We start from the raw sequence: 27,715 nt of genomic DNA, 5'->3' as shown, positions 1-27,715 counted from the left end.
CAAGCGTTGAAAAGAATGAACCGGTCAGGTGGTTGGTCGTACGAATTATGCACACTATGTACAAACGCCACAGTTTCTCTGAAATATGACTTTGTTGATCTTGGTAGCTCAGGATGCCTATCACATATGCGTCATCGCCCCAGTCTGTACAAACCAATCAAAACAATCATGTCACAGGGTGGCTCACCAGGACAGCCGAATGGCAAAAATCAGATTGAGAAATGCTTGATATTCATATCTTTTTTTGAGTGCTCGCTGCAAAAAAATGTCCCAGAAAAGATGGCATCTCTGCAATCTACAGAGGAGTGATCATTTTTTCCTGGTTTGAGCCTTGATTACATATTTAATGCATTGTACTATAATCGCGTTTGGGGAGCACACCGTTTCTTTTAGGTTAGTAGCGGGGCGTTGGCTCTGGACTTTAGCTGAGTTGAAGTGGACTTTGGTAGTTTATATTTTGGACTTTAAGATGGTGGATTTCGTACTTTGATTTAACTCAGTTTGCGTGGAGAAAGATTCGTTTTTCAACAATCTCTCCTTTAAGAAAGTGGCGGACTTAAGAAAAGCCAAGTTAAAGCTGGTGACGACCACCAGCCCCGCTGTTTCCTTAGTGTTCGCATCTCATTAGTGAAGGTGGTCCAATTATTTTGTGTGACGTCTTGAGCATATTTGGTGCAAAATCACCGTCTGAACAAGATTACTTTATCTAATTCGCCTCGAGCTTCCGGCCTATCCCGTTCCAGGCAGTTTATTCCTGTTCTTGGACAAGACGTAACAGCAAATCGCGAATGGAGCTGGTAAACACGACGTAACAGTCATTTGACGTCAGCCGTAGTGCCTCACAAGGGCGCGTATTCAGACAAGGAAACAGACGTGACGAAATCGATGACAGATAAAGATCCCGAAGGTACCGGATTCCTTCCTCAAAGCCATACAAACAGCTAGCTGTCTACGTCGCCAGACTTAAGATAACACTAAGCCGGTTGCCAAGCTATGCTTCCGCGGTCCCATCAGTAATTGCGAAGGCCGAATCAAAACAAAACAAGAGAAGAAACTGCGTACTCGACGAATGCTCTCAGCAGCACAAGAGGCAAACAATCAAGCAGAGAAAACCCCACCACAGTGGGAGAAACTTTTCCAGGAACGACCGGCCTAAACAGAGAACAGGCGCTCAATGACAAGCAGTATAGCACTAGGAGAGAAGGTGGCACCCCTACAAGCCCTCATATAAGCCCTAGAATCAGTTGTCAAGTGAGTTCAAATTGACGTAGTCTAAACTCCCGGAAGGAGACTCGTCGGGCCAATCCTTTAGCTTCATCAAACCTTTAGCACAAACTTTTAGGGCCAAACTTTTAGGGCACATGTCATCAAGCAGTTTCTTTGCATGTTTTTTGTTTTTTTTTTTGTTTGTTTTTTCTGTTGGCCGAGTGGTGGTAATATGGTTCGGACAGTAGCCATGTCTTCACTCATCCATGCTTGGATGGCAGTGTTTTAAAAATGTAACTCTGAGATTTCCGTATTTTTTCGACTCGTCTCGTCTGTGTGGTAGCGTACGATTAGCCCAGATCACCAAGCAGATTCCTTTTATAGTTTCTGCTGTTGCCGCAGTTGCGGTAATGCTCTTCGGACAAAAGCCGCCTCTTTCTCCTTTTTCCACCGAAGTTTGGTTTTTCCAATGTAATTTTGAGTGTTTCGTATTCTTGTCAACCGCTTTCACGCAGACATCCTCCCATGACCGGAAATCCCGTATCAGTGTAACAAGCACTCCCCGGTGTTCCTTCGGACAACTGCTCGAAGAGGGCCGGCCTTCCCCCACCACGACACACGGCCGGGTCCAAGAGGCAACAACAGCGTAGTGGACGATAAGGGCGCCAACGATGTCCCGCCACTATCGAAGTGAACGCGAGTCGGACACGGTTATCACGGGCTTTCTGGTCTGCCGGGGCTGGCCATTCAGGACGGCTTCCCCAGCAGCGAGCAGCGGCAGACGGCACGGCTCCAGATGCTACAAATGTAAGCGAAAGTAGCAGCTGCGTTCTTGTTTAGTAACAACGGTTGTAAATGGTGCTTGCTTTCATGACGCAGCAGGGTACAGTGCAGGGCTTCAAGTTGAACGACGAGGCCCTTGGTGACATGCATATACGCCGAGTTTGCAGTAGCGTCCGTACATGAAAACACGGAGGGAACGGTCTGTTGAAAGGGACTCCGCAACACTTTACTCTTTCCTTTGCGGCTGGAAACACTGTGGGAACTGTAGTTATAGTCAGCACGGAGCGGCACTGCATGACTTGCTCGTCACAGCAGATCCGTTTCTGCCTAGCTGCTTCTGCTTTGCTTTTGTGACGGCTTTTTAGAAGCGACCATCGACGGTGTGCACTGCGCAACTGAAAGGATGCCGGCCATTGGAAGCTGCATCACTCAAATGAAGCAACTCGAGCGCTCCGAGAATGCCAAGATTGCGAAAGAGGAAAAATCTTTTGAGCCAGTTTCTAGGTTATCTGATGGGCATAGAGCAGTAATTTTGGGCTGAGGTATTTTCTGACATTCTATTCTAAGTACTGGTAGTGTTTGTTGAATAAATTCTGAAAGCATTAGGGATTTAGAACAAAGTTGAAGAAAGTGTTGCAGGGTCCCTTTAAAATCCCCAGCGCACCCTGTATTTTGCGATAGAGGTGAAATTGAAAGATGCTGTTTCTGAAACTATTGCAATTGACTGGCATGTTTAGACAAGTTGGAAGTAACAAACGCAGAGTGGAATGAATGAATGAATTAATTATTTTTTCAAGATAGCGGTCCAGAAGTGTTGGAGGAAAGGGGAGAAAGTGCAGGGGAAAATGGTTCCGGTTAACTTCGACCATGTTCCTTAGGTGCTCCCTTGTGAACTTCAGGGCGAATTACGCGTATTGGTGTACCACAAAAAAAAACGTTCTGTATAGTTAGTAAATACAAAGTGGAGATTATGAGAAGCCCTCAAGATCGAACTTCAGGGAGTCGTTTAGAGAAGTACAGGAGGAGGGTATACACCAGCGCCACAAGCTTCGCCACACCGCAATGCTTCGTTTCATTCATTATCATCCTCTTCGGCTTTCTCCGTTCTTCCCGGTGCTCGTTACCCGGTTGGCCCGTCAAGGTTCACCCAGTAAGGCGGTGCTTCTCGACTTCTGGCTTGTACTTTGCAATATTTAATTTATTTTACACTCAAAGCTTGCGTTTTCCTTTCTTTCTTCTTCCCAAATCATTGGGAAATTAGTAACGACGTGTGTCGGAGTGATTTGTCTTTTTGACGTCGGACCGAAACTACAATGTTCTGCAGACGTCCCAGGGAGGACAACCTCCGCACACACGGCCGTGCGCGCAACGCTTCTAGGATCACGATGACGCTTTACGTGACAGTGATGGGTCATTGCTCTCGTGTGTCTTTACGCTCTATGTTCGTATCCATTCTTCAAAAATGAGTGCTAAGTTCAACTTTTTCGTCGCGAAATATTATAGATGCCTTCCTCAATGAAGAAATGTTATCACGTCGTGGCCCCTCGTGGCCAGAGGTCTTCAACATACACACGCTGTGGAACTCTGCTTCAGAATCCGGATGTTGCGGGGCCCCCTGCTTCGTTGTAGATGAAGGGTGAATGTACTGTCACGGCACCTAGGGGACGACAACTGGACTTTGCTAAACGTTCACTTAATAACACAACTAAAAAAAAAAGAGCTTGGTTTTCGCGTTTTCGTTCATTGGCACTCTCAATGGATTCTTTTCACGCAGGCTGGAGTCCACTTACGTACTCCAACTTCCTGCAATCGAGCGATTTGGACGACTCCGGCTATCACAGCCTCTCACGCAGGCCTCTCCAAGAAATGCGGGGCAGGACGACCTGGGCCGGTGAGTCTGACTTCCGAACTCCATAGCTGCACATCCGAGGAAAGAGCTAAGTTATGGGAGGGAAGCCGCGAGGACGTCGTGATTGAGACGCGCTTTATACGTGAACAAAGTTGACTGACCCGCACTGAGCTATTGCTCCCGGCCGAACAATTTCGTAGGGGGACATAAACTCCGCTTGGTTGATCGTGATAAGTGGCCTGCAAGCACTAACTTGCCGGTTCCCCACCTTGGAAGGCCAGAAAAGCAGCGAAAGTTCGACTGTTTTGACGCTTCACCAGCCAAACTCGCGTCCCCTGCGAGTTTTAATACGTACGTATCGTACGGCTACTTTTCTCGAAAAAATTGCGGCACCTTCTCAATTGCGATGCCAAGACTGAAGAAACAGTGGAGCTGGTGTTCTTCACTAGCCTTAACTTGGTTTTTCTTAGGTCTGTCCATCTTATCCGTAGATCGGACACTGATGTCACCGAGCGTACGCCGTCTCTCTCAACTAGGAGAACACCTGCACGTCAGAGCTTACGTCATATCGCCGCCAATCCCCGACGTGCGCCCCCTCACCTGAAAAACTGCACCGCTACGCGCGCTCCTCACACCCGCCAGTAGGCTCCTCGCCTCCTCTTGACTTTCCCTCTCACTTCCTGGCCTTCGCATTTTCCTCCTCTCGACAATGTTGCGTCCAGTGAGCGACGCCAGGCACGGACTGAACTCAAGGTTAAGACAGCTCCGCTGTAAAAAAAAGAAAAAAACATCCCCCTCGCGAGGGGCACGGTCAAATGCAGAGCATTTTCGGGGGGCGCATATACCCGATTTTATCTGGTTCGAAAGAAATTGACAGCGAGAGCGAACGCCGAGAACCGCCCCATCACGGCCCGACCGCGCCACGACCACGTCACGACTACGTCACGATCACGCCACAACTGTTGTTGCTCCCGCGCCAAACTACGACGCATGCGCGCCCCACCTGTTGCTGAACGCGATCTGAGCACGCAGAGAACACGCGAGGAGCAGCGGAGAGCAGGCGAGGAGGAGTGGGGGAGAGAGCGCACCTGGAACGGCTGTTGCGGACGCCGAGGCATGCCAACCCCGGGTGACATCGTGAGTTAAAGAAATGCTCGGCATTTAAAACTCAATCATCCGCCCGTAACGTAACTCTTCGCTCCTAATCAATAAAAGACCATAAGGCCTTCGCATGCTCGCTGATATTATCTTTGAAATAATATCTTTCCGGCAGCGCAATAACCTACTAGCAAAGCTGAGATTAAATGGGCTCGGTGTATGGCATTCAAGCCCGCACAGAATAACGCTGTCCCTAACGACTGCTTTTCCCACATCGCTTCCGTGCGCTGCGCAGAAGCGTGCTCGTGCGGACGCTGTTTGGGATAAAAATGGCGTCGCAGAGAGCCTAGATAAACGTAGAGCGAGTTAGATCAAGAGTGGCTAATGCGTCCAGAATTATTACACAACATCCGAGAATGTCTGCTAGTAGTTTCCTTGAAGCTTTTCTTCTCTTTCTCGCCTCTAGGGACAATAACCTCCAACAGTAAACAGCGCAGCTACGGAGCGCGTTCCCGGCATCATGCTTCCTTACGTGACCGCACCAAAAATGTTGCGTAAGCGCACGAGATTTTCACGCGCTTTTAAATCATTGGTAACTTCCAATTTCGGTGCGTGCTTATCGTAGTGCGTAAAGCAGTGGCCTCAAATGCAGCTGTGTCTTCTATATTTCTTGAAAATAAAACACCGTAAACAAGGCGGACAGCGGCGCAACTTATTGCCGTAGAAGACTGCCGCAACTAGATATCGGACATATTATCGTAACACAGAACTCTAACAAGGCGCCTTAAAAATCGAAACCCCTTTTTTAAATGCAGAGCATTTCAGTAACTCACCATGTCACCCGCGCTGACGTCGGTAGTCGTAGTCCGCACCCCTCCCCCTACACTGTATAAAACAAAATACTATCCGGCGCTTGGTTTCGATCCCTCGACCCTGCGGGCGGAACGCAATGTACATGGTGCTCTACCCACTGCGCCACAAAGCCGACACAGAATGGGAGGCTACGAACGCGCCTTATATCCTTGACTCATTCAAACTACGTCAAGAAGCTGCTGATACAACGCATTCACTACCACCAACTCCCCAAACACTAAACGTTAACGCAATACACCCACCCCCTATGCGACGCATTTACTCGAGTCCCCCTCGCGGGGAGATGGGACCAATTTTTAAGAGAAAGATGGTTAAAACGCGAAGATTTCTCCCTCCCATGCAACCTGAGTCAAAGTCCCGGATCCAAACTACTTTGACCATGTACGAACGGCGCAATCGGATAGACGTCGGCTTCATAACGCCAGTGATACAGGTTTGATTCCGACAACAGGAAGCGCTCTTTCAGGTGCGAGGCACCTTAGGACCTCTCTTTGTCCGTGCTTTGGCATCCGTGTACACAGTGTTGCGCATGCGCGAGAAGCGTTGGATTGGATTAGATTGGATTGAATTGGATTTGGATTGGATTAAATTGAATTGTATCGGATTGGATTGGATTGGATTGGATTGGATTGGATTGGATTGGATTGGGATTGTATATACGCACGCACGCGTTGTCAATCATTTACATGCGCGAGTGGGCAATGCCACGGGTGACTTACGGTAAGAACGATCCCCAGCGCTTCGCCCACTCGCCATTATTCACTTCGTGGAGATGCGTGAACTTTTTCTTGAAGCGCTTGATGTGCCTTCTCTTATCATCAACATCATGGTTTCGTGAAACCCATTGTGTAAAGTTGGCTTTCCTGCAGTGCGTGTTGGCGCGACGCCGAACGTAATCAGCGAGACATTGAAGGCTTCCCTTTAAAGCAACTTCGGCTTAACAGACGCACCAAAGAAACGCATTCCATATCCCAGCGTTATGCGCAAGGCACGAGGAGCGTTCCGGTTTCGGGCGGTTGACGCTGGTCTGGGTCATTCGTCTCCGCTGTCACCAAATCACGATTCCGGAGAAGAAAGAAAAAAAGATAACAAAGAAAGGCTCCGTTCCAATCACCCCAGCGCGTGGGAAGCTGACCAGAACGCGATAAAAGAATGCTGCTCCTAGCACGCATTGCGAGCGCGGACGAAGTCTTTTGCCGACACAATGAACGGAAGCGGGAAAGTTGTCAATCGCTATACGTTTCAATGACCCCCGCAACAGCACGCCAATGTGGCGTGCCTCGAAGCAGGCTAAGAAAAAAAAAAAACACCCGAAGTGTCCGCGTGCGCTTGTGCCATATCGGGCAGTGTGTTCTGGTGGTGTTGCCACGGCTGTTTAAAGAGGACGCGGTAAACGCAAGATCGCCCATACGCCGCGGGACCTGGTAATTAAGATAACGAAGTTGTAGTGGTTATTTGACTATGATAGAGCGTTGCACGATAGCGGAACACAGCTAACAATGAAGCACAGGTGACATCCTGAGCGTTGATAATAATAAAGGTCTGCTTTAGGGCCAGCTAGCAGGGCAGCTCCGATTTCGAAAGCACGCGCAAACAGCTACGTGGTGTATTATATAAACGCGACTGAAGAAGCCCTGACACACGTTTTGCACATCGGCTATAAACTTAGGTGAGAGTGTGATCACGGACTCGTGAAAAGTTGGGCCAAATACGGCTGGTTCTAGAACAACAGACAGCTCAAAATTATGCTACAAAGTTCCTATGGTTGCATTGAGTCACAAGCATCCTTTCCACATCTTCAAGCAGTGATCGGAGCACTTTCTCCCGGTCGCTCCAGTGTCGTCAAGCGCTGTACCAGCGCCGTTTGGTCTCTTTCGATTCCAATGTGTTTCTTTCATTAATGTCGCCGAAGCGAACTGAAGAGATATCGTGTGCGCCTATGTTTATCCGTTTAATGCGCTTGGTCCCGCACTTCATTGGGAGAAATGCACGCACACTACAGGAAAGAACTATACAGGCTGCTGGATTCTGTGGCTCGAATATCCAAGTACCTCATCGAACAGGGTGTTTAGCGAAGCGCTCACTAAAGCGTATTTTCCCCCACCGTTTGATTTTGCTTTTCCTGTAATGCAAAATGAGAACTCCACAGATAAATTCACATATACACAAACTGCTCTTGGCCTCGCCCTTAATTGTTTCTCTTATGCGTGCCCACAACATATTCCAGAAATTTAAAGCATTTGCTTCGCTGATGTACGCATCGATTGCTACATCCATGTTAGACAAAACTTGGGTGAAGCACATGACCGCTGATATCTCACGCAACTAAGCTCTTAGCAGGAGATACGATGATTTTCGTTGCGTTAAAGAGTTCATAAAGTTAACACATTGAAAAATGTTTTGTCCCGGTAACGATGACACAAACTTTAACGCAAACTTCAAAAAAATAAAGGAGATAATAAGAAAATACATACGAAGCAGTGGCATCTCCTTAGCCATTTTCTTGCGGTTTCTACGAGATGTACAATATGTACGTCTTCTTTGCGATGTATGACATTTCGGCGCACGTTCAAGATCCCCAGGTGGTCGAAATTAATCCAGACACCTACACTACGGCGCACCTCATCGCCTGCGTCGCGTCGGCGCGTTAAACCCCATAATCAATCAAATCAATCAAGCGATTGTTCTATGACGTCCCAAGATACTGTTTGCACGATTGGCGGCCAAAGTCACCGCCGACAAGGAAAGCATGACGGGAGATTGTCGGGGGTCTCTACTTCTTACCACTTTTGATCTGACCACTTGAATGCTAACGTGCAGTGACCACTTATAACCATGTTTCTCGTCCCGACCTCTATTGGGCTACTCTTGCCCGTATCGCGTCCCTGTAGCGCTAAATTTGACAGTTTTTCGCTGCATTTTGCGGGGTTTGGGAGGTGGGGGAGGGGGGGGGGGCAGGGGGGGCATTAGGTTAATAAAAACTGGTTGATTCCTTTATCGTAGCAATCGGTAAAACAGGAAAGTGAAATGTGCAGCGAAATCTGCAGCGAAGGGAGCATGATTTGCAGGTCGGTGTTGCTTGGCGAGCCACGTCCTGCTGCCGGGTCGCTGCGACAAAGGTGCGACCACTTCGGTCCTGCTACGTGGCGTGTACGGCCGATGGTTGCCTTGCGACGAGCTCAGCTTGTGGAACGCAAGAGGCAGAGTTCGTAACTTGTGCCGTGAAGGCGCGAATGCGTTCATGGTCCAAGCTACGCGTTCACAGTCCAAACTACCATACAAACGCCATCAAGGCGCCAACTGTCGGCGCTCGTTAGCGACATGATGTTCTACTTCGCTTCACATCTGCTAGAAGGCAGTACCCTCCGCGTCAATGAAACTTTGCCGTTTCTCCTGTGTTCGTTGTAGTGACGTCATTTTCGTGACGGATATGACGCCAGCGAAATCTTGGTGTATCCCAGCATAAAACACTTTCGTGTTAAAAAACGTCTTTGGCACCTTTAAAAGCCACGATGGTACTGGCATGACAGAATACGCAGAGCACGTGGCCGCATGGCTCCTCCGTCACAAAAATTGGCATTTTCACGAGTTGGTGGTAACTGAGCTCCTTCAGAGGCAGCGCAGGAGACCCGTCTACAGTCTTGTCTGCTTGCTAGGCTCGTGCATTAGAGGCGATAGTCTTCCTTGGGCTTTTTGCCTGTCTGTATTCCAGTCTTTCCCTCGATTCAGCCACACGGTGAAGAGGTAAAAGAATTCTGGAACGAGGACCTTATATAGCAAAAACCTTTCCAAACCCCTAAATCTGGAAACATAGCTCATGCTTGTCAACTTTGTTGAGAAAAAAGAAAACATCAGGCATATTTGAGGCAAAACATCAATGTACAACTCATACTAGACAATTTGAAAATAGATGTGCGCTTGCCACTTGGCATTTTCTAAAACAATTATAGAAAATTCAGGGAAGTTTGCACTGACGCGCAAGACATGAGTGGCAAAGCTGTTGTGGGTGAGCATTCCCGGACACATAGTTAAGTTTCAGTATCATTGTTTATTTGCATAGTTGCGGTGCTAGTAATCGTGTAGTAAGCGAGTGGTGGATGCAAAGTCATCCTCAGCATTGTAGACTTCCACCAGCTGAACTGGAGAAGCTTGCAATAAGTCGAGCAAGGCTTGGATCATAGCGAAGATGCAGGGTTTCTTTATATGTGAGCACTGAAGGACACATCACCACGCATTTGTGCACGTTTGAAATTGTTTATTTACATGTTTCGTCGTTGCTTTGCACGGTGCTAGTAGCAGTCATCGTCATATGCATCGATATCGTCGTGTTCCTTATGCCAGGCATTACATGCGTGGTAGCGCTTGACGACAGCGATAATGTTTTTTTTTGTTTTTTTTTTTTTTTTTTTGCTAAAACCTGTGCGCGTGTCGAGAACACTCGGCAGTCGCCGTGAGGCATGCGCTCATGAACACTCCGTATTTGCTTGGTAGTTTTATCGCCAACACCGAACTTATGGCTTGAAAACCATATTTTAACTTAACAAACAAAGAGAGCTCGCGCCCGAGCCTAGACAACACGGCGCAGCAGTAACGGAAAGTTACAATAGATGGCACCAGAGCAGAAGGCGCGCGAAAACTGAATTGACTAGAGCAAACCACCGTGTTTATCGTGGGAGAAGTGGGACGGGATGAGGAAAGCGTAAGAGGTGGGTGATTGGGAGAAGAGAAGCCTTTGCGTGGCAGCAACGGTAGAAGACTGTCGTCTTTAGACGACATTTGCAGCAAGGTGGGCCGGTACGCGGCCATTTCTTTTAAATGCAGAGCATTGCAGTAACTCACGATGTCACCCGCGTTGGCGTCCGTAGACCGCGTCCGCATCGCTCCCCCTACACTATATAAAAAAATTATACTTGCCGGCGCAGGGTTCGATCCTACGACTCTGCGGGCGGAACGCAAGGTGCACGGTACTCTGCCAACTGAGCCACAAAGCCGACACAGAACGCAAGGTTACGAACGTGCCTTATATCCTTGACTCATTCAACCGTCGGCCAGAGGTGCGCCCTCTCCCCCGCGTCCTCCTCGCCTTCTCTCCGCTCGCAACGCCCTTTCTCGCCGCGTTCGGTTCGGGCGCACAACAGGTGGGGACGTGCGCAACACCCTCTCTCGCCGCGTTAGGTTCGCGCGCAAGAACAGGTGGGGCGCTCGCATCGCGCTCTCTCGCCGCGGTCGGTTCGCGCTTAAACCACATATGTCGTTCGCGCGCGCTGCGGTCGCTAACATCTGTGGCGTGATCGTGACGTCAGCATCACGCGTTCGCGTGGTGGCGATTTCGGCGCTATAACACTCTCTCGCGAGGGGCATTGGATTGGATTCGATTGGATTGGCTTGGATTGGCTTGGATTTGGATTGGATTGGATTAAAGTGGATTGTGTTGGATTGTGTTGCGTCATAGCCGCGCCACGTTGCGTCATAGCCGCTCCACGTTGCGTCATTGCCGCGGCAGGGGGTTCACGGCACGTTTCACCATCGACTTCATCGACAATGTCTAGTCTACGCTGGAAGACAACAATTACAACAACAACAACCAATACGTAATCCATACGACTTGCAGGCACCCCCCCCCCCCCCCCGCAGAAATGCTCTGCATTTCATCGTGCCCCTCGCGAGGGGGATGTTTTTGTTTTGTTTTCTGCGCTGCCTTTTAAGATGTCCTCCATCAGAATTCTTAGAGCTTCGTTGCGCAGACGACGCCACCATATTGTAGTAGAATCAGATTGTAAACCGGTACCAGCTCGACGCCTCTGAGGGCGTCCGCAGTATCCGGTTTCTGAAAGCTCAAAGCCAGCATGGGGATAACTTCCACGAGCTAGAGCCGTGTCGCTTTCAAAAATTTAAATTTTGCATCGATTTCACCCGTGACGTAATTGTATTTGCGAGGCCTATGACAATCACATACAGGTCGCGGGTTCGATTCCTTGCCGCGGCGGCCGATGGAGGCGAAAAGCAATAGAGACGTTACATTCGCATTGTTACTTTTTTTTATAAGTTTGATTTTTGCGACAGCAAATAAAAAGAAATACGCTTTGAAAACAATTGGCAGTGTTCCAAGTGTAACAATAGCAAAATGTCTTAGTAGATGGCGCGAGAAGTGGAATGCGACAAAATTGAATTCGCTTGAGCAAACCTCTACAGCGCTCTACAGTGTTTATCTTGGGAGGAGCGAAACGGGAGACGAAGATCGCTAGAGCGGGGGGAAGAATTCCCCCGCATTTCCCCGAGGGGGAGAATGTGAAAGTGCGAATTCACGGTTGTCGGCCCGCTTGCGGCGCTTGCGCTCGGCCCCCGCAGCCCACCGCCTCGCCGCCTTCTCTTCCATCTCTTCCATCGGGTTTGTAGTATCACGTGTACACCACGCAGTTATCAAGCCGCTATAACGCCGCTGAGTCGCCAACGCACGCCGCTGACGACGTAGTTTGAATGCGTTAAAGATATAAGGCCGTCACTAACACTGATATCAGCGTCGCGTCCGTGGCTTGGTCGGTAGAGCGTCGCGCTGCGGCCGCAAAGTCCTCAGATCGAAACCTGGCGCCGGACTGTTTCTTTTAAGTGCATTCCGTGACTTGGTCGGTAGAGCGTCGCGCTGCGGCCGCAAAGTCCTCGGATCGAAACCTGGCGCCGGATTGTTTCTTTTAAGTGCATTCGCACTTAAAAGAAACAATACTTAAAAGAAACAATCCGGCGCCAGGCTTGGTCGGTAGAGCGTCGCGCTGCGGCCGCAAAGTCCTCGGATCGAAACCTGGCGCCGGATTGTTTCTTTTAAGTGCGTCGCGTTGCGGCCGCAAAGCCCTCGGATCGAAACCTGGCGCCGGATTGTTTCTTTTAAGTGCATTCGGCGCCAGGTTTCGATCCGAGGACTTTGCGGCCGCAGCGCGACGCTCTACCGACCAAGCCTGGCGCCGGATTGTTTCTTTTAAGTATTGTTTCTTTTAAGTGCGAATGCACTTAAAAGAAACAATCCGGCGCCAGGTTTCGATCCGAGGACTTTGCGGCCGCAGCGCGACGCTCTACCGACCAAGCCACGGACGCGACGCTGATATCAGTGTTAGTGACGGCCTTATATCTTTAACGCATTCAAACTACGTCGTCAGCGGCGTGCGTTGGCGATTCAGCGGCGTTATAGCGGCTTGATAACTGCGTGGTGTACACGTGATACTACAAACCCGATGGAATAGATGGAAGAGAAGGCGGCGAGGCGGTGGGCTGCGGGAGCCGAGCGCAAGCGCCGCAAGCGGGCCGACAACCGTGCATTCGCACTTTCACATTCTCCCCCTCGGGGAAATGCGGGGGAATTTTCTTAAATATAGAGGAGCACTGCGGACGCCGACGCCGCCGCAGCCGCCGACGCCGGCGGTGGATGGTTTGGGGTCGCTTATAAAGTGCATTCGTGTTCGAGATTTCGGCGCACGTTCAAGATCCCCAGGTGGTCAAAATTAATCAGGAGCCCTTCATTGCGGCGCCCCTCATCGCCTTCGTTGCGTGGGCGCGTTAAACCCTCCAATCAATCAATGAATCCATACACAGAAACCGACGCCCACTTTGCTTGTGACGCGGCCCATCCGATCGTCTGCTTTCATCCTCTCATGGATCGCTCGAAATGAACACATTGAAATTGACATGAATTTCGCTTCAGACCAGACAAGACTCTAAGCGCTTAAGAAACCCAAGAGTAGTAGTAGTAGTTGCAGTATGTGTTGTTGGATGAAGCGGACTTAGCCTTGCATAACTACCGGCAATTGCACCGCCTAATCGTCCTCAATATTATATCAGAGACACGCAACGTCACCGCACCACCTGTGGACTGCAAAAATCCCAGAAGGAGACGAGACACCTCTTTTCGCTCAATCCAGTGGTCCCTACGAAAAATAATGTCCTCCGATGTAGCATGGGGCACTCCTACCTTCTGGAAATCACGAAAAACGTTCGTCCGCTCAAGGTTGGTTTTGGAGCATTTCATAATGTGGTGATCATTGTCACCAGTCACAATGCACACGGGGCACACAGGGGATGAAACAATGTTGATTTTGTGTAGCCAAGCTGCTGCACGGGCTAAGTATCTTTTACTCAGTGAAACAGACAGGCTTCGGCTCTCTTCACGCGTTTCGTCATGATTGGTTGATGGACTGGTCGCCACAGCTGCCTAAAGTGCTCGCGAACGGTCGGTTTCTGTATCCGTTGCAAATCGCGTCGCGCTTGCACCACCCTTGTAGATGATAAGGCGCCCTTGGCTAGGCTGGAAGTGTGTTCGTTTCCCGCTATACACCGACGTGCGACTGGAAGGTATCCCCGTGCAATTCCCACTGGAATTGCACGGGGAAACCTTCATGCTTGAGCCGCTTTAGTAGAGCTAGGAATCGCTGACAGGTATTTTCTATAGCTATACCCCGCTACAACAGGTGAAGAGCTGACTTTGAATCGCTGAATATTGCGACTTTTTGCCCTCCAGACTAAACTATTGGATAAAATTGAATTCGTACTGAAGGCGCATGACCCAGTAGCGACGTCCCGTGAGGCCAGTGTTCCGGACGGAACTGTCAGCTAGAGCGGACAATTCGTCCTAGACGGAGGTGGTAGCCATTCATCGTGTGACATGGTGTTGTAAAGGGGTGGCAGAAATGTGGGTAGGTTGCAGAGCCAGTATATGTCACCACTCTGTGGGCATTGTTAGCACTTGGCGCAGGGAGATTGTCGATTCGCTTGTGGGTGCGGAGGTGTGGATAGGAGGAGGAGTAATAAACTTTATCTCTATATTAGTTCATGAGTAGTGGCAGTGGGGGGTCTTCTCAGTCGAGAAGTCCCTGGGCGGTCGCTGCCAGGCGGGCCTTTCAACCAGCCGAAGCTGATCGCCGGGGTCCGGGCTAGCTAGTATGCCTTCCCACTGCTCATAGTTGGGGGAGGGGATACGGGGGAGGGATGGTGTGTGGGAGCACGCCCAAATTATGTGTAGAGTGTGCAGGGTTAGGAACAGTGCTTACAGGTGGCGGATTAGGAGGTGGGGTGGATGGCGTGGAGGAGGGTGCCATGCAGATATGTGTTGGTTTGAAGGCGGCGGTAGGTGGTGGCAACTTCCTTAGTAAACCTGTCATGGGGCGGATGTTAGATGTGGCGTTCGAGGTGGTAGTGTTCGAGGATGTCTTTGTATTTTTGTGGCACCGAATGGTACGCTTCCTACGGTGTCGCTGCAGTGTTGTAGGGGGACGCCCGGTAGATATGCGCACGGGCTACAGCATGAGCCGCTTCATTCCCCTCCAGAGACTCATGTCCCGGGGTCCAGAGAATGTAGAGGTAAGAGGGGTTAGGGATGATGTGTATATGATGCGGAGGGCTAATGGAGCAATGTGACCGGCGGCGTAACGGCGACAGGCAGCTTGCGAATCTGTGACCATGGTGGTAATGTCTTGAGATGTAGTGGCTGCGACGGTTATTGCGATTTATTCTGCAGTTGTGGAGTCGTTGCCAATTACTGTTGCGGAAGTCAGTTCAATTCCTCGGTGGTCTACTGCTGTAATTGCGAAGGCTGGTTTATCGGCATATTTGGCGGCGTCAACGTAGCGGGTGTCTCGTGGCTTGACTTGAAGCATCTGGAGAAGCATTCGGATACGGGCTTGTCGGCGACCCTGGTTCTGAACTGGGTGCATATTCTTGGGTATTGGGGCGACGGAGATGCAATCGCGTAGTTCCAGGGGATACGTTGGCGGGGGTGGAGGGTGACAGGTAGTTGGCAGCCGAGGCGACGGAGGAGGTGACAGCCAGTGTGTGAGAGCTTGAGCCGTTCGATCTGGTTGACATGATTTGCCTCTCCAAATTCGTCCCAGGTGTTATGAATTCCCATCTGTAGTAATTTAGCAGCGGAAGTCGCCGGGGTTAGCCCTAGTGATAATATATAAGCTTGCCGTATGCTTATGTCGAGATTTTTACATGAGGAAAAAGAATCTGGGCGGCTTCGCATCATGAGAGAGTATTTTTTATGCTGTCATAGTGTCGTGAAGGGGTAAGAAACGTTGCGCTCTTGGCGTTGTCCTTACGGGCACCTTTTCCGAAGCCCTTGGTACATTGCCCTTGTTAAAAATTACAGATGGACGGCCTGCCATGACGTGGTCAGACCTGGGGAGTTATCCCGCTTGATACCATAAAATGCCCCATTTCCTTTCATGTCCCTGTTTTAGTACACGAGACACAATTTCTTGCTTGTGTGCCGGAAACTTATCTGGCGGATCAAGGTAGCCGTGCCTGGTTTCAGTGTTGTCGGTGTACTGCTTAGAACGCGCTTCAGGTCGGTGCGTATGAACGCGCACCCGTGTGCCTGCAGACTCTGTGGCTTTCCCAACGATGGATTCTTCAAACTCATAGAGCGTCGGTGGTCCGCTAAGGTTCGGGAATTGTAGTTCTCGCTCCGGGTGGGGTGATGACGAAGAGAGTTTTGCCGCGTGTTTTGTGACGGCTGGCAGCAACAAAAACGTAAGGTTCTCCACCTTGTTCAAGTTGCGCCCACGCCTTTTGCGGGCTTTGGCAGAGAGTTCTCGCTTCAATGTACATCAACCGCAACGGCATTGTTTTTTGCGCACCCATGATTAAAAACTGAAGACGCAGAACTTCCTACCAAACAGTCCGGAGAATTACAATGCTGCAGTTATTTAGAAGATTTTCCAGTGGTGGAAAGTGTGGCGATTTGTATTGCACTTCAAATTAGCCTGGTCTCCAATGTACCCGAGGCTGCATAGTTATTCCACCGATTTCTCGTCACTTAAAACAGGACATGAAAGGCACAAAACATTTTATAGTTTAAAAGCGTACGATTCGTAAGAAGACATGCTGCAGCGACTTAGACCTTTTCCGACTTGTCCGATAACATACTCTCAATAAAGTCCGTAAATATTCTGACAGCCCTCCGTACCGGGTCAAATATCATCCCATCCGCAACACACTTTTTCCCACACAATGGCGGGGTTAGCACACCTCATTCACTCAAGTACCACCGACCTGTTCTTTCTGTATCTGCTGCCCTAGTTAATGAACCCTCCACTGATACACGGCCTTCCTACCCCTCCTCTCCTTTGCATCCTGCCTGCTCAGAGATACGGTGGACAGTTAAGAGAGCCGGCACGCGCCAGTGTGAGGTAGACACGAAAAAAGAAAACCTTGAGGCCTGTTTTGCATACCCATACAATACCTTTCTATTCATCTATCGTATCTATGTTTCCCCTTCAGCCCTTCGCGATGGTTGTTCAGTGCAGACGTCCGCGAGCGAGAGATACAGTTGTTGTGTGGCCTGAATAACTCCAGCGTATCAAAACAGTGCTTGCAGAACACCTTGAAAATGAAAAGCGGTGCATGCGAGGTGGTGGAGCCGAGGAGAGGGTATTGCTCCGTCTAGTTTTCCTCTTCAGTGCAGTTTAACTCTCTTCCCCGAATAGAACACTGCCAGAAAAACGGGAAGCTTCGGCTGGAATTTGTGCGTGCCAAATTCCTGCCCCCCCCTCCCTCATTATTTCCTGCTCTCATTTCGAGGACTTGGCACAACCTCCAGCAGTATTTGTTAATAATTCGGGAAATTCTTCCCAGAAGCTGAAGCGATGACTCGGACACCGTATACACCTCGAGCGCTGCCTGTATGGGTGCCACCGAAATCCCCCTAGCGGCCCGTTTCGAAAGCAGCAGCGGGTGTCTCCGTCCCGCTCCCACTGTCGCCGCTGCTTTTGCGGCACGTTCGCGACAGAGATTTACCGTTTCTGGGCGTTGGAAATCCATGTTTATGTGGAGCAGTCACTCTGTTCGCAAATGGGGTGTGTTCACGTGAGTGTAAATGTTCCTGACACGATCTTAGTGTGGCACATTCGCCCTGCATAAGCTCCAGGTGTGTTTCACAGGCCAGCGTCGCGGAACCGGCGTATGCATATGGAGCTGGTTGTAGTTACACTGCCCTTAAATTTACTAACAGTGTCTCCGTAACCAGCGTTTCCTCAAATATTCATGCTACTATTCACTACGATGTAAATCGGTTTTGTGCGCTTACATAATCTAGCGGAGCACTCATACCTGACAGCACGCCAGTTACGTTTGCCAATACCATACCTCATTTATTGATCACTACCATTTACAAGCCAGTGTGTCTTAATTTCGCGAACATTCAACGAAAGTACGATGGATAATGCAGAATTATACTGGGGGATCAGCCCACGACAAAGGGTCGTCTTGTCGTGAGGTGAGCGCCTGTAAACATTCATCTGCTAATATATCCTCCGCGAGCAGCGCGGAGACGGGCTTAGAATATAATCCGCGTCCGCGACTAAACGCTTCTTCGAAACATCGTCATATGGCACAGGGAGCCTGCAGAATAAAGCAGAAATTGAAATTAGAGAGCCTTATCAGATACCATACTCTTCCAACGACTCCTTTCATTGCTTGTGAACTGCCTACCGTGTATAATACTTCCAGAAATGCATCCGCCGAACGATCAGCTGTTCGTTGAAGTTGAAAAACAAAAGGAAAGTCAACGCTAGATTTGTGTGTGTGATTACTAAAAGGTTCATTGCTTGATTTCGTACCGCATTTGGACACAGCTCCCCTCCCCCCACCCCCTGCTCACGTCCTTCGAAATAGCAGTGCATTTCGCGTCTAGTTTGTCTGGTGAAACTCCTACCTGGCTTTAGTTTCGCGAACGTCTTCAGCATATTAGAAGCTGCACCGGGTTTTTTTCATTACCGTTATAGCTATTCTGTTTCTTCCGGATTTGCACAGCGTTTATTTTTCCGTAGTTTCATTAACTTTCCTTGGTTCTTGATATAAGGCCTGAGTGGACGCATATTTAACAAAGCACGGCCTTGTAATATACTTAACATTTTCGCATGGCTTATATTCTTATAAAAGGCATAAGTTATTGTCCGGGATTGGGCATTGACATTCCCGAAACATATTTTTCTTTTCTGCCTTCGTTGTCCTGCGCTGCAAAACGAAACCTACCTCCCGCTGCACCAGTACCAGATCTAAACGCGGCGACAGTAGAATCCACTTGCTCCTAAGTATTCGGAGGTGACTGTGGTCATGTGCTGCTGCCGTCGCCAACACCCGGAAGAGCGGCGACGAAGAGCGCAGAACCGCGTCCCCGGATAGCTCTTATTGTTGGCGTTCGAGTACTCCACGAAGACGCAGCTGCTTTTTAAGTGGCCTAAACGTACTCTTTGCCCATAGACGTCACCATAACAAGTTTTATATGGCGCGGAAATTCGAAAAGAAGCGAAACAGAACCAAAACACTGCACGAGCCCCTATCAGCCACGCAACGCAAATTCCGTGAACGCCGCGGAGAAGCGTCGGCAGGCGGCGCAGCGATCGCGAATCGAGGCGTATATAGCGGCAGTTAAGCGAATGTCGAATGTTATTTATTAAATGAATGCTGCAAAATGCATTGAAAAGCTTTTTCAATGCATTTTTAGTACAATTCTTTCCACGGAGTTTCCTTGCAATAGTGTTGCTCAGTTCTGGGCTGTTGGGTTACCGTTGCCGAGTGCGTGATATCACGAAACGCGCTAAACGACAAGCTGACCAGCTTTCAACCTTTTAGCTGAGCTCCTATATGAATCCTCGGAATGATCCTTCATAGTAATGGCAGAGCGAACATCACCGTCGATAAACTTAAAAATAAATAGACTTTACAAACAACAAAAATTACCACAAAGTTATCACAAAAAGGAAGGCCAGTCTGGAAGAGGAAGCGACAGTGCGAATTATAACAGCTCTGGTAATCAGCCTGGGGCGGTATTCTCGTAACTGTCCCTTTTGAAAACGTCCCTTTGGCATCCCTTTCATCGTGACGTACTTCCGGTTGAGAAGTGGACGTTGGCAGCATGGAAGAAGGTTGGCAGTAGGTTTGCCGTGATGCGTTACGTCACGTCCGGTTGTTTGCTTTTAGCCAATCAGGGCTCGCCAAAAGGGACTTTTTTGAAATGGACGCAAAAGAGCAAAACTCGAGAAGACCGCCCCTGGTCGCCTATAGCCTACCCCATCCCTACCTTAGCGTGCAAGAGGAGGAACAGGTCAGCAGCACACCGCGCACAGCGTATAAGGCGGCCCTCGGGCTCCCAACGAAAAGCTTATGGGGCTCGAAACACCTTCCCTTAAATTGGGGAAGCACTGCATATCTCCCAAAAGGACCGTCCACCTGCATGAAATCAAAACGGGTAGAGCCCTCCTTCAAAGGGTCGCACCTATCTGGGAATGGAATTTCTAATCGCAGTGCGCAGCTCCGAATGGTCACCGTACTTGTTACATGCCCATCTGAGGGGACAGGCCAATGGCGATGGCAGATGCCGTCTTAGCCGAGATTCACTGACATTTAGCGGCGATTTGAACATGCCCGCTCCCGACATATATGTGTCTACTGCAAAGAATTTGACAGGGATAAGGACAGCTGCTGCCGAATGATCACTGGCGATTCACTCATCGCCGTTTCAGTTACGCTATTTCATTAAAAGCAGTTACGTGGACCTAAGTGCCACCAATTATTCAAGCGAAACTTGTAATGGCTGACTTGCGCCGTCGGTGTTGGCGTACGCTGAAACCCCTTGCGGTAAACACAACTTTATTCACGTTCTCTGATGATGATGATGATGATGATGATCTCTTTGAAGTTTTAGGCACGTACCCACTCGGGGGATTGGCAAGGAATAAAGTGTTGACTGGCCCCTGTTGGAGCTTATAGATTTAGTACTTGCTCTTCGGGCGCAACTTTCGCTCGCCGTTAGCAGCTGACCCGGGCACGCGCTCACAAGTTTCGGGCTATACCATGCAACAATGGGAGCCAATCAGCGTCGTCGCTCGCATCCCGCCTCATCGCAGGTGCGATCACTCGCTCCCGTCGGGCAGTTCACCTTCTAGCGCGGCATGGGTAGGCCGCGCCTTGTTCGCTCCTCGATAAAGCCCACAGCCATTGAAGAACGTAAACGTTTTCGGTAATAGCAGAATGATCTAGAACAAGCTGCACCAAACATTTGCGTTCCGGTAAATCTGAGCAAAATGAAGCGTTCTGTTTTGGACTCGATCAGTTGTTTTGCGGTTTATTTCGGTCAGTGCTTTTTGATTTTTGCTGAAGTGTTTTCGTTCTGTGGTCATTGTGCTTCGATTTTGGTCGCTTTCATTTCACTGAGGTCAAGCTTCGCATTCACTGCTGTCTCGGGAGGAAAGGGGTTATAATGTTAACAGCGATGCTATTGAAGCTGGCGTGGGGCCGGCGAACGTGAGCAGGAAAACCTCGCCCCGCGATGACGTCATCGCGAGCGCCGGCACCGCTCGACCTTCGAGACCACTCTCCCCAGCGTTCGCGGCGTGATCTCTCGCCTCCCCTTCCCCTCGCCAGTTCACGTGTGTTGGCGCCTAAAGTTGGAAGCACAGAAAAGCTCGCGCTACATGCGCCGAGTTCGCAAAGCCGGTTGGCGCCGGTTCTAGCGCGTGCTAACGAGGCCCACTTTGGGAGATATGTGAACGCCTGCGAACGAAACAATCCGGGCATGCCAGGCAGAAAAAACTTTCAGCGGCAAGCTTGGAAATCCGTGCGAGGTGAAACACAGGAGGTTTTGTTGCTGGCCTAGTTGGTGCATATTAAGTTTAGAAGAAACCAGCTTAACATGAAAACAAAGGACCAAATACTAATAAAAACTGACAGGGACAATGTCCCTGTCCCTGTCAGTTTTAGATGCGACGCATCTCTTGCTCTCGGATATGTCCCTCCGTTGTCGTTGTCGCGGCGTCCGCACACCACCTGCGCATGCGCAAACTCTCCTCCGTTCTTCTCGCCAATAGCTGTGTGCAACGCGCTCTCTCTGTCTCATTATCATAACCTCTGCGCGCGCTTCGCTGACGCTTCTCTCTCACATTTGCTCTCGCTGCGCATGCGCAACTCTCCTCCGTTCGTCTCCTCTCCTTCAAGTGCTGAATATAAAGCGGTGAGCGCGCTGCACCGGTTCAGTCAAGTGCGTTCGCTTGACTGCGCTTGACTTTGCTTGTGCTTCGCTTGACGACGACGACTCCGTTGCTTTTTCCGATGTAGTGCGATGGAAGCAACAGTCCCGTCAGCGAGTGGTTTGACACAATCGAGTATCAGCGTTAATCCAAACGCTGATGGCAACGTTACTTCAACTGAAGACAAGGCTGCGAAGCGACGGGCACGTGACGCTGAACGTTTCACGCGATTTAGAGAATCAACCCAACGGAAACGCCAATTGAACCCCCCGATGCGTCGCATCACATCAGGGTTCTCTCGCGGGAAGATGGGCGGAATTTTTGTTAACATTTGGTCCTTTGTTTCCATGTTCAGCTGGTTTCTTCTAAACTTGAGGTGCAACAGCCGAGTGTCCGACGAAGAGAGAGATGGGGCGACAGAAAAAGAGCGTCACTCCTGAAGGAGAAGCGCAGCGCGAATGCCACCGCTACTCGAGAACAGATGTGACGACTACGGTCCAATACCGAGACAAATGACTGGTACTGTAAACAAGACAATACGTTCTACATAGTTTAATAACCGAGTGTTCATTGCTCTTTGGGGGCTAACGACGACAACACGAAAAAAAAGGAGACGGCACGAAAGAACCAAGAACAAGCTAGGTGGGGCATCCAGCTTCGCTGTTAGCCCAGTATTCGCGCCACTGGTGCAAAGCTGCCCCAGTTATTAGATGCCAAGCATCTCGTGCTCGGGGCTGTGTCCCTCCCTCCCTTGTCGTCCGCCGTCCGCACTCTACTGCGCGTGCGCGTCTCTTCAGCCCCGTCAGCGTTTGGGCTGATGTCAGCGCAGTCCACTATAAAAAGAAATAGTTAGGCGGCGCCCGGTTTCGATACCACGACTCTCTGGCCGCAACGGGAGGTACGTGGCGCTCGTCCTACTGCGCTACAAACAGAGACGGGAGCATGTGCTACGAACGAGCCTTATGTCCTTCGCTCATTCAAACTACGTCAAGAAGCTACTTATGCAACGAAGGCCCGCGAAGCTGAACGTCAACGTAAACGACGAACTGAAAACTAATGGGAACTTCAGTCGACCCCATGGCTGCTTCGCATACTACTCAGGGTTCCCCTACGGGAAGATGGTGTCATTTTTTTTCTTACCACCACCATCGCAAACTGGGGGCAGTAGCGAGCAGTGAGAGACCGTGCTCGATAGCTAGGACCCCGACATACAGGGGACATTGTTTGTTGCGGAATTCCCCGGGCAACTAGCACCGTTTTTCAGCAGGAATTTTACGTCATCGCTTTTATGAAGCGGCCTTAACCGTTCCAGGAGCCGGGGTGCCGTGGGGGACCAAATTTCTACTACCACAAAAATTCGGGAGGGTAAAAGTGGACTTTGCCCCCCTTTTCTCTTTTAGGTTACCGCTGGTTTATCGGCAAATTTCAAAGTGTCGGCAAAGTGGAAGGATGAAGGCGCGAGGAGGTTCTTTAATGATACTCGCGAAGTCAACCTGGCAAAGGCGCCTTGCTTGTACGCGCCCCACGTGGAATCAACAGCCTCTCCCATAGATCTCCACGTATCGCGGTCGTGTGCTAACTGCGACCAATTTATCCCCGCAAACTTCTTGATCTCATCTGCCCACCTAACTTTCTGCCGCCCCCTGCCACGCTTTCCTTCTCTAGGGATCGACTCTGCTACCCTTAATGACCACCGGTTATTTTGCCTTCGCATTACATGCCTTGCCCACGCCCATTTCTTCTTAATTTCCACTAATACGTCCTTAACACGCGTTTGTTCCCTAACCTAATCCGCTCTCTTCTTGTCCCTTAATGTCACACCTGTCACCTCCCAAGAGCTGACGCATTCGTCATCAATGCTCTTGAAATGCCGCGACAAGCGTCGGAAATTTGGGCGAGATCGCCACGGTTCTTCTTGACACTACCCTAGAGGCTGTGCGTTCTGTCTGTCTGTCTGTCTGTCTGTCTGTCTGTCTGTCTGTCTGTCTGTCTGTCTGTCTGTCTGTCTGTCTGTCTGTCTGTCTGTTTGTCTGTCTGTCTGTCTGTCTGTCTGTCTGTTCGTCGATTCAGCCTCCCGGCCAAAAGTTTCAATTATTATTGCACAATAAGTATATGTAGGCAAAACCTTCCCGAACTGAAAGATTTGTTAGCATGCTTCAAGCTTGTCAAAATTTTTCAGCAAAAAAACAAAGATATTATGATGTTTCAGGTAAAACGTAAGTATATAACTTATACCACCTGTGTTCTTTTATTTAAAAATAGACGTTGACTTGATTGTAGCGACAGCAAATGAAACAACTAATAATTTCCTTCTCAACAAAAACAATAAGGTGTCGCGCGAGCATCCCCGACCAGTAACCCCGAACCAGAGGTCGGCGGACTCACTCATGAGTCCACTCACAGAGACTCATTTGGACTCAAACTCAGGTGTGAGTTTGAGTTTGAGTGAGCGCGAGGCTAGTGTGGCATGGTGAGTTTGAGCTTGAGTGAGTGTGAGCCGAGTGAGTACGAGTGAGTATGATCCCGACGGAGTTTGAGCACGCCTGAGACCGAGTGAGTTCTGAGTCCATTCTGAGCTCTGAGTTCATTTTGAGTTTTGAATCAATTTTAAGTTCCGAGTACATTCTGAGTTTTTAGTCCATTTTGAGTTCTGAGTACATTTGAGTTCTAAATTCATTTTCAATTTTGAGTCCATTTTAAATTCTGAGTACGTTTGAGTTTTGAGTCCATTTGAGTTCTGAGTTCATTTTGAGTTCTGAGCCCGAGTGAGTTCAGAGCCTGAGTGAGTTCTGAGTTTTGCGCTCGCTTTCAGTTTGAGTTTGAATGAGCACAGATGTGTTGCTCAGCAATGAGTCTGAGTTTGAGTGAGTGGTGATTCCAAAATTAATTTGTGAGCGAGTTTGAGTGAGCCGGGCCAACTTTGCCGAGGTATGCCCCGAACAGTAAGAAAGGTCTGAAGAGATGGCGCGCCAGCAGTGATAACGCAGGAAAACTAAACCTCGTTGGTCAAACCTTCGTCGCGGTTATGAGAGAATGACGGCTGGTGAGGAGGACCGTAAGAGAGAGAGGGTGAAGAGAGACGGAAGGCAGTTAATGTGGCAGGGGCGGCAGGAGACTAATGCCTCTAGAAGACAATTGCAGCGAAGCGATGCGACGCTGAGGGCATCTCTTGTCGGCGGCCCTGTCCTTCCTGCGTGCGTCCGTCGTCGTCGTCAGCGTCCGCACTCTCCTCCGCTCACCCCCACTCCTCTCCGATAGCGAACACTCTCTCGCGAGGGGCATTGGATTGGATTGGATTTGGATTGGATTGGATTAAAGTGGATTGTGTTGGATTGTGTTGCGTCATAGCCGCGGCAGACGCACTGGCGCCGGCGCGTGCCCAGGTGAGAGCGAACACTCTCTCTCAACATCTGCGGGTGTGCGGCCAAGCGCGCTCCCACTCCGCCGGTGGGCGGCGCTGCGCGCGGTGCTGCGCATGTGCAGTACTTTCTGTCTCCGCGGTCTCCTCTCCTTCGGGCGCGCTGCGCATATAACCGGTGTGGCGCTCTCCGGCGGCCTTTCGGTCGACGGTTGCTCTCCGCTTGCGCTTGAACCCCACTCAGCGTCGCATCACACCAGGGTTCCCGCGAGGGGAGGTGGGCGTAATTTTTTTCATTCAACTGTCGTAAAAATTCACGACAATTTGGTCATGTCAGCGCTCCCCCCAGCTGATGTTGACACCTCCCCGGCTCACTTTATCCACAGGGAGTTCCCCACGCTGCCCTTGTGTTTCAGGGGCGAAGCCCCTTACGGGCTCGGGCTGTTGGCGTCTCATGCCGTCGTCGTAACCCTCGCCTCATGTAGTCACGGTACTAAAACAGTGGGGTACTAGTTTACGCCTCGCGCTAGACCGTAACGCGTACTAAGAAAAACACCGGCACACTCGTTTACGCCTCGCGCTAGAGAGCTTCGTGCTTCAAAGACACAAGACTTTTACAGCAAGGCTGTATACCGTTGGACCCCGAGCGGTTTCATCTCCGTTGGCAAAAACGCCACGGCGCCAAGAATACACTTTACAGTGCATACTTCGCCCCTCCCCAGGTTTCACGTCAGTGGAGAAGGCCCGGGATTTTTTGGCTGCTACCGATGACTGTGGCACCAACCATGGGCAGTTCACCAAACCACCCGCGCTTCCTAACGGCGATATCAGGTCGCCCTGAACACAGGGCACTTTTTTCCAGGCGCTTTATTGCCCGAGTTTCGCACTTCCTTCGTTTAGAGGTCTTTATACAACTCCCTGCAGGAACTGCTTCGGTGGCACTGCGGCCCTCTCAAGGTTTGCCACGTTTTCTTCGCTCGTGTTAGAGTGGGTCTTTGGGGTCCCCACTGGACAAGGCCTCTGGGCAGCCACCCGGGACTTTGTAGACGTTTTCCACGCTCCCGGTAGCTGTGCGGTGGCCACCAGTGAGCCTCCCGGCGGTGGCCGAAGCTTCCGGGAGTACTTGGGCTACCGGGAGTACTTGCGCTCTAAATGCCTCTCATGCATTGGCCAGCTATGGGGTACAAGCATGGGAACCTACTGGGCACCTTGAAAAAGAAAACTTAACGTCGTCCCAACAACAAGTCATGGAAGCAAGAGTGATGGCAGAAACTTTCAGAGGTAGGAATCAAGCGTCTTGTATTAGGGAGCAAAATCGGGTGGAAGACTTCTTAGCTCGAATAAAGATAAAAGAAGTAAAGTTGGAAGCGACGTGTAGTGCGAAAAACCGACGACCGGTGGACCACAAAAAGACTGGAAGACTGATAACTCGATGGAGGAACGGAATAAGGCAGCTCGATGGCAAAGAAGCCTTTGTCCTGTAGTGGACATACAGTGATGATTATGATGATGATGACAATTATGATGATGGTGGTGGTAGTGATAATCTGTCTCTGTGTTTCCCTTTCCATAACTTCTTGCTAACACTTCTTGCCAATCTCCTTAAATGGGTATGCTTGCCTTAACAAACGTGCGCCGGGGACGCTGAGCGGTTGCCGCCAGGCACGCACACATGAGCGCTCGGCCTTTTTCTGGTTTTGTTAACTACCAGGCGGCCGCCACGAGGACAGCGCTCACGTGGGCGCGCTTATCAATTTCTTGGTATTTTTAACTGCAGACACGAAAAATTACGACTTTATAAATATCTTCGCTGTTAAAAGAGCCGATTCAGTACTGTTGACGAAATGGTATGACGCTATCAGCCGACCCACACACTGCCAGCGAGTAAGCGATGCAATAAAAGCAGACATTACCGGCTGATTCGGGTGACAAACAGACAGACAGCCAGACACAGAGAAATTTTCGCGTTTACGCATCCGAAAAACGACTGTCGTCTTAAAAAATACACAGCCGAAGTGGTTTAACAGCGACTGGACAGGTGATCTTCCTTCCACCGCCATTTGCGCAGCCACATCCGTCGCCTGGTATACTCAGTGCGCCTTGTGGTGGTGCGCCTGGTACCCAGTGATAGTGGTACTCAGTGCTGGTGTGCCTGGTACCCGAGTGTTCCGCGGGTTCCGCTTGCTTTCCGAGGTTAAAAAAAGAATGTCGCCACAACAGGGTTTATCGGCACTATCACAGCTTGAAGAGAATATCACAAGGGAGCCGTGTTTATCTACATGACCGTCGTTGAATGCGAGCGTATCAATGGACCGCAACGCAGCGCTTCACTTAATACGCTCGTTCTATTGTTCAGTTCGATAGGAAGATATCGACCGAATTCCTTTAACCTTGCAAAAAAGTTGCAACACCCACGTAATGCCTCAGGTTCCCACATTTTCATCTTCGAAACACTTGCCCGAATGACATTTCGGCCCGATCACCGCTCTAAGCAATCTCGAGTGCTATCGCCTCGCCCCAACGCAAGGAACCTCGCGA

The 27,715-nt window shown here is 50.0% G+C and overlaps 1 protein-coding gene across 2 annotated transcripts in view; it reads left to right on the top strand.

Moving 5' to 3' along the window:
• Window positions 1-27,715, top strand: part of LOC144150040 (microtubule-associated protein 1 light chain 3 alpha-like) — a 56,818-nt gene that overhangs the window by 2,064 nt on the left and 27,039 nt on the right. For both annotated transcript variants that reach the window (XM_077681837.1, XM_077681838.1), the window contains exons 2-3: window positions 1,722-2,013; window positions 3,764-3,880. In XM_077681837.1, coding sequence (XP_077537963.1) covers window positions 1,878-2,013; window positions 3,764-3,880 — 253 coding nt within the window. In that variant the 5' untranslated portion in view covers window positions 1,722-1,877. The remainder of the gene's footprint in view (window positions 1-1,721; window positions 2,014-3,763; window positions 3,881-27,715) is intronic.

The sequence above is a fragment of the Haemaphysalis longicornis genome, unplaced genomic scaffold (assembly GCF_048455015.1).
Source record: "Haemaphysalis longicornis isolate Haplotype H1 unplaced genomic scaffold, Haemaphysalis longicornis Haplotype H1 scaffold_8, whole genome shotgun sequence".
NCBI lineage: Eukaryota > Metazoa > Arthropoda > Arachnida > Ixodida > Ixodidae > Haemaphysalis > Haemaphysalis longicornis.
The sequence above is the reverse complement of the archived record's forward strand: the minus strand, read 5'-3'. Positions and strand labels throughout refer to the sequence as shown.